General features: G+C 40.3%; 1 protein-coding gene across 3 annotated transcripts in view; it reads left to right on the top strand.

Annotated features, from left to right (window-relative positions):
* Nucleotides 1-16072, top strand: part of prickle2a (prickle homolog 2a) — a 60558-nt gene that overhangs the window by 16075 nt on the left and 28411 nt on the right. For 2 of the 3 annotated variants that reach the window (XM_084389736.1, XM_084389734.1), the window contains exon 2: nucleotides 6237-6392. In XM_084389736.1, the coding sequence (XP_084245862.1) occupies nucleotides 6261-6392 (132 nt within the window). In that variant the 5' untranslated portion in view covers nucleotides 6237-6260. Of the gene's footprint in view, nucleotides 1-4702; nucleotides 4824-6236; nucleotides 6393-16072 lie in introns of those variants that run through there. The other variant, XM_084389735.1, reaches the window with a different exon arrangement.

Below are 16072 nucleotides of genomic sequence, written 5' to 3'. Positions count from 1 at the left end.
GGCCGTACCACCTTAAACGGGCTTCTCTCAACTTCGTTGTGATTGGGGCAACTCAAAGTCTTCACCTGATATCCTCGTTTATTACATGGTCGTGGAGGGTTAGCCCAGGTATCCATCGGATCATCTTCATTTCCACTGCATGGAGGGCTAGCTCGTATTTCTTGGTCGTGGGCCAACATTCGGCTTCATAAAGTCTTACCGAAAATGCACTGGTTGGACGTGACAGTGACAATGCTTCGAAGGCGTCGGTCTAACACTTGCTCAAAGATCTTCATTGTGTGGCACAGTAATCGTATTGCACACTCGATGACTGTCCAGAAGTGGGGCGGCTTGTTCACGGCCACAATGCGGTTGAAGAGGTCGGCAAGGAATACCACTCCACGATCACAGAGGATCTCATCCCTGCCCTCTTTGATTTTCCACCACTTTAATTCGCTCGGGCCCTGTCGTTGGCTCCCCGTCTGACGTAGCGGGTCCATTTGTACGTCCAGCTCCAGGAGACGGTGTTGGGGTGCAGTGCTGTCATACGGAATCACTTTAGTGTTGGTCTCCAGCTTCAGGTCTCGCCCCGGACCACCAGTAGCCGGTCAGAGCTGCATGGCCACCGCTGGTGTAGATCTTTTCTTGAAATACGTGTTGGTCACAGCCAGGGGTGTGTTTCCCAAAAGCATCGTTAGCCAACTATGGTCGCAAGTTCCGTCATTATCAGCATAGTTCAATGAGTCGGTGTTTCCCGAAAACATAGTTCCAATGAACATTCGCAAACAGCATTGCACTGTTGTGTGTTTGAACGACGGCTCTCGACCTGTGGTTAGAAGCAGAGTTTCTAGTTTTCATGACATGTGGACTCAATAAATCCTTATCTTGAGCCAAATAAGCAAGATGACATTCAGTGCAATCTATATCTTTTATTTATATTACATACAAATGTAATTTATGTCTTTTAGTTTGTCAAGAGATTTAAAGTAGTTTCTGAAGAGTGCGCATGTGTGAACGAGCTCTAGTGTGTAAGAACGAGCCTATGATTGAGTCTGGAAAATAAAACAAAATAACTGAGAAAAATGAGAAATAGTCCATGAAATAGAAAGTCCATGAGAAATAGTATGTTTATAATGTTATTTATAGCAAACATCTAGCATTAATTCGATCTCAAACAGATTCATTAAAAGTAGTTATTGCTTCACCACCTGCATGACATCATTAACCAACGTGATTGAGCGACCAATTTGACAATACGGTTTCTGGAAACAGTCGTGACTAGCTAGTTACATCGTACTATGGTAGTAAAGCAGTGAGATATGTCATTGTATGGGAAACTTACAATGTGGGTTGTGGGTTTCCGCACATTCTAGTATGCGACTGTAACGCAGTATGTTGTTCTGGGAAGAAGGAGGTGGGAACCGGTGAACATTCAAAGATTTTTAATAAAATAAATAAACAAATACAAAAAACTAAAGTAAAGACGGCAGCCCCTCACGGTCGACTGCCACCACACATAATAAAACAAAGCAGCAAATAAAATAGTCCAGGCCTGGTCCTCTCTCGTCCTTCACGATCGTCACTCCTCCTTTTTAATGCTTCCGCTCCTCCGTGAGAGATACGAGACCAGTGCAGCGCGCAGGTATCGCTCATCAGCAATCACACCACCGCCATTCTCTCACGGCCCTCGTCCTGCTCGCCACAGCGACATCCATCATCGTTCAGCGCGCCGAGCCCATGTCCTCCATGGCAGTGCGTGTACCCATCGCTACCTGCTCCCACATGCCCATTCAAATCGCCTCGGAGGATGATGTAGTCGTCTGGGGCAAATGTCCGTAGGTGTGTGTCGAGGCTTCTCCGAACTCTTTTGCCTTTGATCCTTTCCACTTTGTTACCTGTATGCATGCAATGTGGACTCGTCTGGTCTTGAGGGAGTCGACTAACTCGCGGTGGCGGCCGGTGTGTGTGTTCCGATATTGATTGTGGCAAATTGTAGTGGGACTAGCTTCTTCAGCCTTCTCCGTCCTTGAGCATATTTCTCACATCGCTGAGGAAAGAGTGGCACGCGTCGCCTCCGGGGGATGCCCTGGTTCGATGAGCCAAGTTTGGAGACAGTTCTATAGATACAACGATTCTATACCCCATGCCAGCAGCCATATCACCCTGTAGCCCAAGACTGGCGGCCCACTGAAGCTAAGCAGGGCTGAGCCTGGTCAGTTCCTGGATGGGAGACTCCTGGGAAAACTAGGTTGCTGATGGAAGAGGTGTTAGTGAGGCCAGCAGGGGGCGCTCACCCTGTGGTCTGTGTGGGTCTTAACCAGTACAGTGATGGGGACACTATACTGTCAAAGAGCACTGTCCTTCGGATGAGACGTTAAACCGAGACTCTCCTGACTCTCTGTGGTCATTAAAAATCCCAGGATGTCCTTCGGAAAAAGAGTAGGGGTGTAACCCCGGCATCCGGGCCAAATTTGCCCATTGGCCTCTGTCCATCATGGCCTCCTAATCATCCCCATATACTGATTGGCTTCATCACTGTCTCCTCTCCACCAGTAAGCTGGTGTGTGTGTGTGTGTGCGTGTGTGTGTGTGTGTGTGTGTGTGTGTGTGGTGGGCGTTCTGGCACAGTATGGCTGCCGTCGCATCATCAGGTGGAGCTGCACACTGGTGGTGGTTGAGGAGATTCCCCCTTCCATATGTGAAGCGCTTTGAGTACCTAGAAAAGCGCCATATAAATGTGCAACGCATTATTATTATCATCATGCCGTGATATACAATATTTACTGTATTACAGAAGAAATAAAGTACTATCATAAAAATAATCTAACGAGATTAATAATTACAAAACCAAACATCAAAAGCAAAAGTCTGAATAGATTATAGTAAAGAAACTTCTAGTTAACACGCATGAAAATAATGATGATGTTACATATTACATAATGCCACAATGCATAAACTCTTAAGGGTATAGGATTCATTTAGGATTCACATTCTTTATATAGAAGGATTCTATTTTTTGTTCTTTTAATTTTGGGATGAAATGTGACATGGACCTTTTTTTTTTTTTGTGAGAATTACCCTGCTAACTCAAAGTGAGTTCCCACAAACAAAAGACATTTTGATGCAGAGAAGTGACTGAGTGAAACAGTGATGTTTACCGGGGAAGGGGTTTACACGTTCTCACTGATGAATCTGTCGGTTTATGCTTTCCTGCTCTCGGATCAGCACAAGGTTTCCACGGAGACGTGTCGCTGCAGAGCTCCATGGCGACCAGAGCACAGCACTGTTCACTGGAAGAGACAAAGCCAGAATCCTGCTGTTAGTTTGAATGATTAATGTGTTCACGGTCACTGAGAGCACTCCAAAGGCTCAAACATCTCTGTGTGTTCCTGAGACTGTAAAGATGTGCTTTAGAATCGAGAGAAATATCCAAAAAGATGCTGAAGCAACATTTTGCTGTAAAGAATCTTTGTTTTTGAGGGTTAGGGTCTTTTAGATATGGTTTAAGCTCCTCCTCCTTCAATGCATGTCTATGGGCGTCGTTCATCTGTTTTATTGTTGGTTATATGAACATCTCACAGCTAGAGGGCATTCAGAAAACAGGACATGAGTGTGCTTTCTATTGTAAGTTCTGACGCGCTTGATGTTTGTCATTCCATTCTTGTGCAGTTTTATGCTTTTAGTGATTTATCTTATTACAACTGTAAAGCAACATATTCCACAGATTAGCTTATCATTTAGCACGACTGCACATCTGCACATCATTATCTCAAACTGGTCTAAATCAAAGGAGACATACTGCTGAATATTAACTGTGAAAGAGGAGCCATCGTAAACATGTAAAGTAAGCCCAGTGCGTCTCTTTCTGTCATTAATACACAGTGACGTGTCGCCATCACTGAGGCTTAATTACCAGCTGAAGCGCAGCAGTAATTACAGCTGTATTAGCGAGAGCCCACTCGCCGACACTGACTGACGCCAAGTGTGTGGGTTTGGGTTATTTTCTCGTCTTCATCATCGTCACTGAAAGCCTATATACAGTTTCTTACTCGGGTCAGAAAGGATTGAGATAAACTTGGAAGTGATTTGTTTCTTGTAATCAATAAATTCACAGTAATTGTGAGTAGGCTACTCTACACAAACACAAACACAATGCAGTTGTGTAGTCCTGTACCGTTTCATCCCAGGTTGGATATGGCATATTCCTACATTATGTTCTTGACTTCCAAACAAAACTGAATCTCATTGTCTGATGCTCAGAAGAGGATGTTTATAGAAAATGGCAATTATGGACTTAGTTTAGCATGTTTTACACATATGTTTTATTATGATGTAATCTTGGAACTTGACACAGTGATTGCTTAAAATGGATAGTTTAGCTAAACCGTGGAGCTTGTCCTGTGTTCACCATGTTCATACGTCACGGGGTTTTGGGCCTCAGTCATGTTTGTGATTTCTTATTTGCTAAATAATTGTGTGCGAAGAACACATGTAAAATAAGCAGTATTGTGATGTTATAAAGAGTCTAAAGAGATGTGAAGGTCAACATCAGTCCTTTAGTTGAGAGCTTGCTCTCATGTTGGCTTTACACAAATAAGAAATTCTCTCTTTCCCTGTCTCTCTCTTTCTCCCGCCCTCTCTTTTTTTCTTTCTTTCTTTCTCACACACACCCACACAGAAACAGTCACATCCACAGGCAGAGTGAGAGCGAAGGATGAGGCATGACACATAAAAGAGAAAAGCATTTATTTTCGCTGTGCTTTAGCACTGCGCTTCTCTTTTTTCCCTCTATTTCTGGTTCCTCAGCCCTCAGGTTATTTTTTGGATGCTGATATGAAGATGCAGGTCTGTATGCCTTTCATCTGAATGGTTAAACAGGAGAGTGTTCTAGCGATCTTTGCAGAGATATCATAAGACAGGCTTCCAATGTCTATTGGTGTGTATTATTCATTTCATGGATTTGATCTAATAGCTTGCTTCTGGAAACCCTTATAGCCGTGTGGTTTTCTTTTCTTTGATTGTTGTATTCATTTTCTTTCTTTCTATCCTTGTTTTTCCTGCTAATTCTAAAGACCAAATGAATGTTCATGTGGTGCGCAAGTTTGTGATGTCACATTGACGTCTTACGTGGTATAAGATTGTATAATTTATAATGTGAGAGAAAGCTTTCAGGTGTAGAGGTTCACAAACCAAAATCAATTACATTGCACAGAGAACAGAAAGTACTGGTGATGATCATAATACTCTCTGTGCTAAAATGATTTGGATTTATCATGCGTGTCTGAAATGTTGCTGCAGATTTGTTGATAATGGCATCAGTATATATATATTTTTTTTTACTATCTCAGCACCGTTCATCAAACAGGCGCACAAATGTGTTTTTAAAGACATTTTGATGAATTCAGATGGCTTTGTCTTATACATTGCTCCAGATATTCAAAAAAAAATTATTCTTTCCATGTACCGTGTAGTTTTTGAGATAATGGAATATCCATACAACAAAAATGTTGGTATTATGTGGAACTGGAAATTGATTAAAATATTGTATAAAATGATGTTGAATATGAAAATACACAGTTTTTCCTTAGAATAGCTACTTCTATTTGATCTAGCACTTAAGAATGTTATTTATTGAAGTACCTAATATAGTCTGGTTGATTTTTCCATAATATTTGTGGTTACTGAACTGTAAATGATCATTTTTCTAAATGTAGTGTTTAAACTATGTTTGATGAGTTCCCTTATTGCATTGCATTCCTAAGTGTCAGTGAATGAGTTGGAAGGCTACATTTCTATGCAGTCAATTTCAATTAATTAGTTTATTTCAGTACTCTGTCAGTGTCCTCACATGGATTGAGCATTTGGCCACCTGCTTTAATAAAACACAAAATGTCCCCACAAAGATAGGAATACCTGTCATTTTTGTCCTTTGTTTTGGTCCCCATGAGGAACGCAGCTGATAAATCAAACTAAATGATGTTTTTTGAAAATGTATAAATGCAGAAAGTTGTGTGTGATGGGTAGGTTTAGGAGTCGTTAGTGTAAAGGGAGAGAATATACAGTCTGTACAGTATAAAAACCATTACGTCTATGGAAAGTCCCCATAAAACATGGAAACCCAATATGTGGGTGTGTGTGTGTTTTCAAAATAAAAGTTGAATGCACGCAAGGTTCAGTTATTTCAGCATCGATCTGTAAGTGTGTAAAACACGCTCAGATCTACATTTCTCATTCCTGTCTGTCTGTCTCTTTCTGCAGTGATTAATGGAATGAAGTGGTGATATGGCTCTGGATATGGAGAGGACAGTCTCTAAAATCATGTTTGACTTCCAGAGGAACTCGACCTCTGATGACGACTCTGGCTGTGCGCTAGAGGAGTACGCCTGGGTGCCGCCTGGCCTCAAACCTGAACAGGTAACACACACTTAATCACAACATGAAAGCCTTTGCAACTCAATTTAAAGGGATAGTTCACCCAAAAATGACTTTTATTCACATACAAACATTGATCAGCGAACACAAACAGAAGCTCAAATGTGTTGCGTTGCGCTGCGCGAGAGAATGAAACTCGCTGGTTTTTATCCTTGAGCTTCCATTTAACATGTTTGAGATCTCCATGTACATTTGCTGATCAGTGTTTATATGTGAATAAAAGCCGAAATGAAATCTGTTCATCCTATAATGTGTTTGTATCTCTTCGGAAGACTTGGATTAAAGGTACAGTATGTAAGATATTTGTAATAAAATATCAAAAAATCACTTGCACAGTGTGATATATTTCCTGCAGTTGTGTACTTACAATATACCAAAAGTTCTACCAGAAAGACTCGGGAGATAAAATGATGTAACGAAGCATACATTTATTGACAGCTCAGCAAGCATTATTATAAAGTTCTTTGGCGTAGGCCCCGTCCATAGTTCGTAATCCGAGGGTAGCGGATCTGCATCTCCTGCCTGAAGACGAAGGCAGGGGCGCAGCCGACCCCCCTGGGAGGTAAGGACAAGACCATCCTGGTGGTGGTGGGGAGGGTGGAGGTTGTTGTCGCGCCGGCATTTGCGAACTCAAACATGTGTAAGTACCTATCTTTTATACGAAAAGTATAAAGACGTGATTGGATAGCAATGAAGGTAATAAGTGACGAAGTAATTGAGTCTTCCTGGCAGAACTTAAGCTAAAGCTTTCATTTCCCAAAGATTTTTAATTTCAGAGAAATTCCAATTTTAAATAATGGCTCATCCCTGGTCATTGTCACCTGTCAATGACGTAATATCCGCGTTATCCCTGGTTTCCGCTTGTACTGCCATAGTAACCATGGCGACAGACGTGGACAACTGTGTCTAGCGGCGCGCTCACGCTGTTGTTGTTTCGTTCAAACATTATGGACCATGGCAAGCGGACTTTGGGACAAAAGGAGAAATAAAACGAGGATCAATATCGGCGTGGCATTTTCAAGATGCCGAGAGCTAGCGTCCGCGGCTAACTTCGACTTGACTGAGCTTTACGAGTCACGACTTGACAGGGACGCCGCTCTTGTATGTACTTTATTAGACAGGTGAGCAAATGTACATGAAACTAATCAATGTTATAGAGCTCAACATGATGAAATGTTAGAATATGATCAGTGTATGTTATTCTAATGTTGATCTCGCTCACTGCTAGTCTCATACAGACAAACTAACACAAAGAATACCATTATAACTTTAACTCAACACTCAAATGCAGTTTAGTGTGATAGTGTAGAGCAAGTGGAGCAGCGCTGTGTTACCTCACACGTTTCCTTCGTCTAATAAACGGACCTGTGTGAGTAGTAATTGAATTAAATGTCCTCATTCCTTTATATCTGCGGGACTCGCGTGTGGCGCTGACATCTGTCTCTCATTAGCGATCGCGCCCAGCTTCACACCAGTCATGTTAAAAACATCAGTGTATTCACTCATCCATAAACATTATTAGATCCTTCGGTGTGACGGCAAGTTCCATAATTCCGCTTATGCATCATCAACCTACGCCTTTGTTATTGTAAGAGGCTAGCAACGCCTAGCGGTGAAAAAAATACATATTGTAGCTTTAAACCGCTCCATTCCCATGGAATGTTTTGAAGCATCAGAGTTTTTAGTGGATAGGCTTTCGGTGGAGGGACAGAAATCTCTCAGATTTCATTAAAAACATCTTCACTATGTGACGATGTCATCATGAAATAAATAAATTGCAATGAATTGTTGATCTTTCCTGCATTTATCAGTCATCATTCATCTGTGAAATAAATCTGCGATCATTATCCACAAATATCAAAAAAAATATGTCAATATTCTATTGATCTACAGTCATCAGAATATATTGGCCGAATCAAGATGGCGACGTCTTTAGTCCAGCCCCTAGTTACCTTTATCTGGATGACGTGCGTCACTCACGGCAAGATGGCGGTGGCTGTCGGGCATTGAATGGTACTCGCGGAGCTCTTCTAGAAGACTCCCGCGGCGATTTATTGTTTTAGCCTGTTAGTTAGCCTGGCTCCGCCCTCCTACGTACTTCCGCTCAATTTCATTTTCCTTCAGTAACTCCGTCTGGGATTGTGGTGTATTCTTTGGTTTTCTCCGATCAATTTTTAACCGGTCCAATCAGCGAACAGAGGGAGTGGCTTAGAACGATGACGTTGAGCTCGTGCGCTAGTTTGAGTTGACATACGTCACGACCAAACGTTAGCAATTGGTTATGGCAGATCCAGAGTGACTCTGGTCAGATCCAATAGTTTTAAACTTCAACAGAGTACCCGCCTACAAGGAAGTTAACGCTTGTCAATGGAGAGAGGCCAGACTCTCTGTACAAATGAAATGTACGAGAGTCTGGTAGAACCAGGCTAGGCAAGAGTGCTTATCGTCTGCGTTCTACTGTGATCGCACTTTCTGGATTACGCAAAGGAAAGTATCCTTGTCATTATGTGACTAGCTGACTGTCGTTGAGACGCGGCAGAGAAAACTGTAATGCGAATGTGTAGTTCCAAAACCTGAACTGGATTGACGGAGTGGGAGCCTCCAGCATTGTATATACCAATACCTAAGTCCCGGAAAATGTACCAGACTATTAAAAACGTGAGTACAATCTAGTTTGCTGTGGATGACTGTTTGACTTGACTGTTGACTGTTTTTGAGAAGGGGGTTTATTTATTTTTTCTCTTCTCCTACTTTGACTATTGGAACTATTTTTGCTGCTGCTTATTTATTCTTTTGGATTATATCATTGATTGTTGTTTGGACTGGATTAATTAAGTTTCTTTTCTGTAACCTATTTTGTGGCTGGACAATTTTGAACTGATTTTTGTTTTTATTTTTTATTTCTTCTTTCATCTCTTACCAAAAGTCCATTTTGGGACACTTGAATTTGTTGACTTTTGAATATACAGATTTGAATGCAATTCCATATCTGAGTCCTGTGGTGTTGAATGTGGTGTGTTTTCTACTTAAGAGTGATTGTTATTGGTATTATTGCATTGATTGCTGGTGTAAAATTCCCATTTCATTAAGCTACAGGTTTTTGTGTAAGACAAAGACTACAGAAGTTCTTTGCATAACCCCCCCCAAAAAATAAGATTATGGGAAAACGTTACAAAAGTGGCACCCCAGATGGGACACAAATGTTAAAACTTGTGAGGAGGAAAATACCCTCAAATAAAACAACAATTTATCATTCAAAACAACTAAAACACAACAACCAATTCTACAAACAAAATGGCTGCATCTCCAAGCAAATCTTGCCATGAAATGGAGGGAGATCAAAACCAAATCCCAACCAAGACCTTTAAGAGGATCTTAAAGATGTAATGGCCTCAGATCAGGATGGAACTCAATCCCTTCTTCCTAGTACATTGGTAGGATTTCAGGCTCTTTCATCTCAACATACTTTGCTGGGTATGGACTTAACAGGAAGTTTTGATCTCAGACCCCCAATATCACCTTCATCTCAGCCCTCATTAGCAGTAACTGGATTAATGGACAGTCTAAAAGACACCTTTTTCACTGAAAATGGAGAGTTGAAACATGCCGTAGATACTTTGACTAAGAATCTGGATACTGCATCTGTGAAACAAACAACAGAAATAAAACAGCTTATGAGTAATCAGTTTGAGCACTTCAGGGAAGAGTTTAATAACACACTGCATTGGCGACTAAAGAATCATGCAAAACTCAGGAATGTGCTCCAGCTAGAGACTGGTGGGATATTGCATGACTTAAAACAACCATTTGGTAGGAGTTTGAATCTAAGTTTCTTGATGCTTTCTTGTTAGAAGACTATGAGGATGAGTTAGCGGAGTAGAGTGTTCACGTGTACAGCAGGAAGGTGAGATTTTGCTTACATGTACCAAGCTCTGTGCAAACGCTGGAAGCCACAAATTGAAGAGGATGAAGTTATTAAGCTAATCTTGAAGAGTATCAATCCTCAGATGGCAAGCCAACTTCTAAGTAACGATGTTACATCTGTTGACAGTTTAGTCCATCTAGGACAACAGCTGGAAAAGGACAAGGAAAACCAACTACAATATGAACATCAACAAAAAAAAAACTTGGAAACTCAGAGTAACTAGTCCTGATTCTGTTCAATCGAATAACCCAGAAAATAGCACCAGTACCACAGGACTCCTCTAAAACTCCCTTCTGTTGGCGGTGTAAGGGCCTTCATGCTCCTACTTGTCCACAGGGTGGTTCTGCTAAGAACAAAAACTATAAAGGCCAGCAAAGTTCAAATCCTGTTAAAGGTAATCATGGTAATCATCCAACTGTTAGCACTGTCACTCGTATGGAGTCTGTATACTCACCTACTCATTCTTTCTCCTCATCTCTGCCACAGCTGATTGTTCCTGTAAACATTGACTCTTGTCAAGGCCAAGCTTTGGTTGACACAGGATCTTCATATACACTGCTAAATGAAAAATTGTGGTTAACCATGGGTTATCACACTCAATAGCTCAGACCCTGAACTGAGGGTCCCATTTATCTGGCTGATGGAGGAGCTCGGCAACCATTAGGATGGGGTGAAGTACAACTTGCAGTGCAAACATTAACAGTCACCTTACCAGTGGTTGTCCTTGCCCCACAGATGCTTGCCTGTCCTGTTGTGTTGGGTTTAGACTATCTTTTCTTCAGGGGGCTACAAATGGACATCCGGAACAATGTCTACTGCTTTTAGCCTGATGAAAAATATTATTTTCACTTCCATGACTGGCACTAGGGGTGCACGATATATCGAATCAATATCGTTATCGCGATATCACATTGCCCAATATAATATCGAAAGTCTCGCGATATTTATGCGATATTTTGTTTATGATGTGTCCCGTCCGACATGCACCGTTGCATTTCCCCCGACTGATTTCCTGGTTCTACTTCTCCATAAACAACATGAAATCAAGGAGAGGGTTAACTTTTCATGCTACAGATTTCCAACAGTGATCAGAAAGAACAGGGGAGACACTTTGTTTCTCTCAATATGACTGTAGAGTCGCTCCAAAGCTAATCACCGTCACTCGCTCACTTCTCCCTTGCTCTACCACACAGTCCTCACACACACACACACACACTTGCCGGCTCGACGCACACACCAGTGCACAAGTATAAACATCAGGCCACCTGGCCACTTCATGCATTTTCACAGATCGGATAGCTATCTGATTTATCAAAACGATTCCTTTTACACCTGTTCACATAAATGTGTTTTTGCAAAACGGATATAAATCCGATCTTCAATTCCCGCGCTATATGCAGATTTAATGGAGTTCACATAACCGAACACAGTTATGAGCTGCATTTTATTGATCATCAGCTAAAATGTCAAAATCAAATACCGCAATAATAGAGAACGGCAACAGCCCTGGTAAGATCATTTCGCTTCTTTACTTTTAATGAAGATACTTGTGTGTAAAGCGTCTGCGACTTACTTTCACTTTGATTTGCGATAGTTTGCGCGTTGGCTTGATGAATACCGGTAGATGCTCAGCTGCTCATGCGGTGATGCGTGCTGCAGACGTAGCGTCGTCATATCTGGCCATAACATGACATGTAGCCTATAACACGTTCTCACACGTTTATTTTTTTGTGTTTTTGGGAGGAGGACATTTTACATATGTGGTTTCAACAACCAGATGCATTTAAACTTGTCCAGTTTCATCTGGAATGCCGCCCAGATCTCCTCCTGATGTGGTTTCAGCGATCAGATTCAAATCCGTCTCGAATGCGTTCAATAAACCTTATGTTGTAAGAAAACTTGTTTTATTTGTTATGAATCTATTTTGATGCGTTTTCCCATAACTTTTGTAGTTTTACATATGTTTAAAAATATCGAAATTAATATCGATATCGCAATATTCATTATCGATATCGCAATATCACTTTTTGTCAATATCGTGCACCCCTAACTGGCACAATTCTTCACCTCTTGCTCTCTTTTCTGCTCTTCCACCTCATACAACAAAGGAATAACCAAACCATCTGCATGTAGCATGCCAAAACACCTGCTTAGATGAAAGAGGAAAGGAACGTTTTCTAATACAACTCAAACAGAACTCTGATGTCCGCACAGATGTTTTGGGGAAAACAAGTGTTTTGACATATCGAGTTTGTTACCCAAGATGTTCCTATAAAACAAAAACCTTGTTGTGTTTCTCCTACAAAACAGAAGGTTTTTAAACAGCTCATTGATTAAATGTTAGCTGCTGATGTCATCGAGCCTTCCTCCTCAGCATGGTCTTCTCCCGTGGTATTGATTCCCAAGAAAACTGGTGGATCCCGTTTCTGTGTGGATTACCGACAGGTAAATTCAGTCTCTCAATCAGATGCCTATTCCTACCATTCAAGAAATTCTTGAGTCCTTGAGTGGTGCTGTCGTTTTTTCCACCTTGGACCTCAACAGTGGATATTGGCAGGTTCGAATGGAAGAGGACAGTCAAGATAAAGCTGCCTTCATATGCAGTCAGGGGCTATTTCATTTCAAGGTCATGGCTTTTGGCTTCAAAAATGCACCAGTGACATTCCAGCGGTTGATGGAGAGAGTCCTGGGAGAGCTACAGGGATAGAACTGTTTTGTCTATTTGTACGATATAATTATAATGGAACAGCACTTCCAGGACATCCAGGCTGTTTTGGATAGATTGAAAGAGGCCCACCTGACTGTTAATATGAAGAAAACACATTTCTTCCATACCTCTCTGGAGTTTCTTGGCCACATTGTGACTGCTACAGGAATCAAGGCAGATCCAGAAAAAAATAGAGCAGTTCAAGAATTTCCGAGGATTAGAATGACATGATTTAAATTTTTGGTTGAACTAACCTTCTGTATCTGTAATGTGACATTTTCAGTTGAAAAGATGGTATTCCATGAGAAAAATGCTAAAGGCAATGTATGGCAAGATTTGGTCCTATCACAAAATTGTTATATATCTTAATTATACTATGAGAAAAATAATAGTCACATTTTTCCTAATTGTGTAATTTTTTGTTTGCTTTTCATCATTTGTTCATTTTGAAATTCAGTTTAATTCAGATTTGTTTGTATAACTTTTTACATATCATTTCAAAACAGCTTCACAAGAAATGCTTGTTTCTAAGGTACAATTAAGAGTAATCTGTTATCAGAGGTGGCTGTGTCCAAGTAATGTACACGTCGAAAATGTACAGTCTAAAGGCAATGCAGATCATGCAGTTAGCCAACTTCATGTATTCATTTAAGCAAAAACAATGAGCATGTTACAGCAATGATTAAATGTTGTGATTATAATGATTACAATATATAGAACCTTTGGCATTGGTGCATGTTGATTCAGAGTTGCGTCATCTGAAGTCCTGGCAGGGGTCAGCGTCATCTCTACACAGGTGTTGGGTCATCTGAAGTTCTGGTAAGAAGCTGGATCCAAAACTGGAGCTGGTGTAATCTTAAGAAACAGAAAGTAAATGGAGAATAATCCTAACCCTCTGGGGTCTGAGGTGTTTTCTGGCCCTGGAGGTGTTCTGACATGGTCTGACATTTGTGCTTATTTCTGTTACTGTGACATTTTCATGGCTAAAGTCTGATTACTCTGTATTCAGCACAAACTCTACTACAATAATATGTCAGCAGCATGTATGTAAAAGTTTGTAGTTTTTGTGATTTGTGAAAAATACAAAAACAAAATTGTCACTGAAATAAGGTCATGAAACCCATACTGATTATTTCTTCACAAGACTTTTGAAAATTGTATCACGCAGCCTAGAATATTTGCTCCAAAACTATGTGAAAATCATCCTGCCTTCTCATTCAGATAAAATAATATATTGATTTAAAATTTGTAAGACATGTTTTGTGTAAGAAAGCTCTATGCGAGGAGGCGTGAATCATCATGAATATTGATGTGTTTCACACCTGAGAAAGTCAAACATTTACAACACATTTATTTTATTTACAACACAACATAATCCAAAGATACACAACAAAGGACAAAAAAAGCACATTATTGAACACACTGATCTAAATTTCCAAGGTGTTTGATTTTTTCATTTACCATGTTCATGTACAGAGTCTCATGTGAATGTTGAAGTCAGCAGGACTCATCGGTGGGGCATCTGGTCCCTGTAAAAAAAATAAAAATACAGCTGTGAACATGCTGATATCAAGAGAAACTATAGGGCTGCACGATTTTGGGAATACATTTCAGATTTTTCTGAATTGCTTTTTGTTTAATTGTTTAAAATGTACAAAATACACACACACACACGCACACACATTTGGCGAGTTTTGCTTTTCAAGTGCACAGCGCGAGTGACTCAAACTCACAGCGCGTGCAGAGAACATTTACTGAAGCGATCGAGCTGCTCCAAACTATGAAACATTATTGTTACCACATTACACATATCTACGTTTGAGCAGATATCCACAAACACAGTATTTAACAGCAAACACTGGTTTAAACATTATAAAATTCACCATATTAGAGTATACACTCATACTAGCTACTTTTACTTTTTAGATATCGAAAAACATCCTCGTGTCGTACATGTATATAAATTTAGCATTGAAAGGTTGCCTACCTGTCTAGTTCACATTTCAACATGTTTCTGTCTATATATAGATACATATACATGTACGACATTAGGCTTCATGTTTTTACTCCAATCTAATTTCATAACGTACATTTTAATCTGGCACCAGTTTAACTAGTTGCTAGAATGTAAAGTTTATACAACAATAACATGCTTACTATTATGAGTGGAAATGTCTTACCTTAAAAATCTTTCTCATCTTCAGATCACGTTCTTCTAATTCTTCTGAGGTAAATCCAAGGTAAACAGCACAGCACAAACACAGTCTTCCAAACTCTATGAAAAGGAGAGGAGTACGTTACTGAAGTTTCTGATTCTTTGTTTTGAGGTGATGGGGCGTTTACAGGCCTGCGTTCCTTCACGTGGACTATTTGCATGTCAGTCGCGCGTGGATGTGGTTACATTAGAGTTAATGAGGATGCGTTTGAGAAACTGTACATGTTGTTGCTTTCATACGGATTACTTAAACAGACAATATTTGTTTTTGATATAATTTACATCATTTAAAAATAGAGACTCCAAGCTTTGTAAAGACATACGTCTCAAGTCTGTGTGACAAGCATTCGCTAAGTTAAAGGTCATTTTCTGTCGCGTTTCAGAATGAACTTCACATTGAGAGAGATGGGAGAACGTACATCATGTTTATTTTCTTTATTTTACGAAAAACACAACATTTTGTTTTTATTATGAGTCTACACAAATAAAAGAAGACATTTAACAGTTTTGAACAATGTATAACACTTATATGTAAGATCAAAATCAACAGAGTATTTTGAGTCTAAGGAAAAAAGCGAGCTGGTATCACCAGCGCGACCTCCGACCCCAGGGGGTTAATCTAGATCTCTTTAATATTGATTTAAACTGGGAGAGTGAGTCTGAGCCCCAAACATTATCAGGAAGGCTATCAGAGTTTAGGAGCCAAATGTGAAAACGCTCTCCCTCCTTTAGTGGACTTAGATATTCTAGGTACTACCAGAAGCCCAGAGTTTTGTGACCTTAAAGAACTTGATGGATTGTAAGGCGATAGAAGA

This window comes from Rutilus rutilus (genome assembly GCF_951802725.1).
Source record: "Rutilus rutilus genome assembly, chromosome: 19".
Taxonomy (NCBI): domain Eukaryota; kingdom Metazoa; phylum Chordata; class Actinopteri; order Cypriniformes; family Leuciscidae; genus Rutilus; species Rutilus rutilus.
Note: the sequence above shows the minus strand (reverse complement) of the source record. Positions and strands in the feature narration are given on the sequence as shown.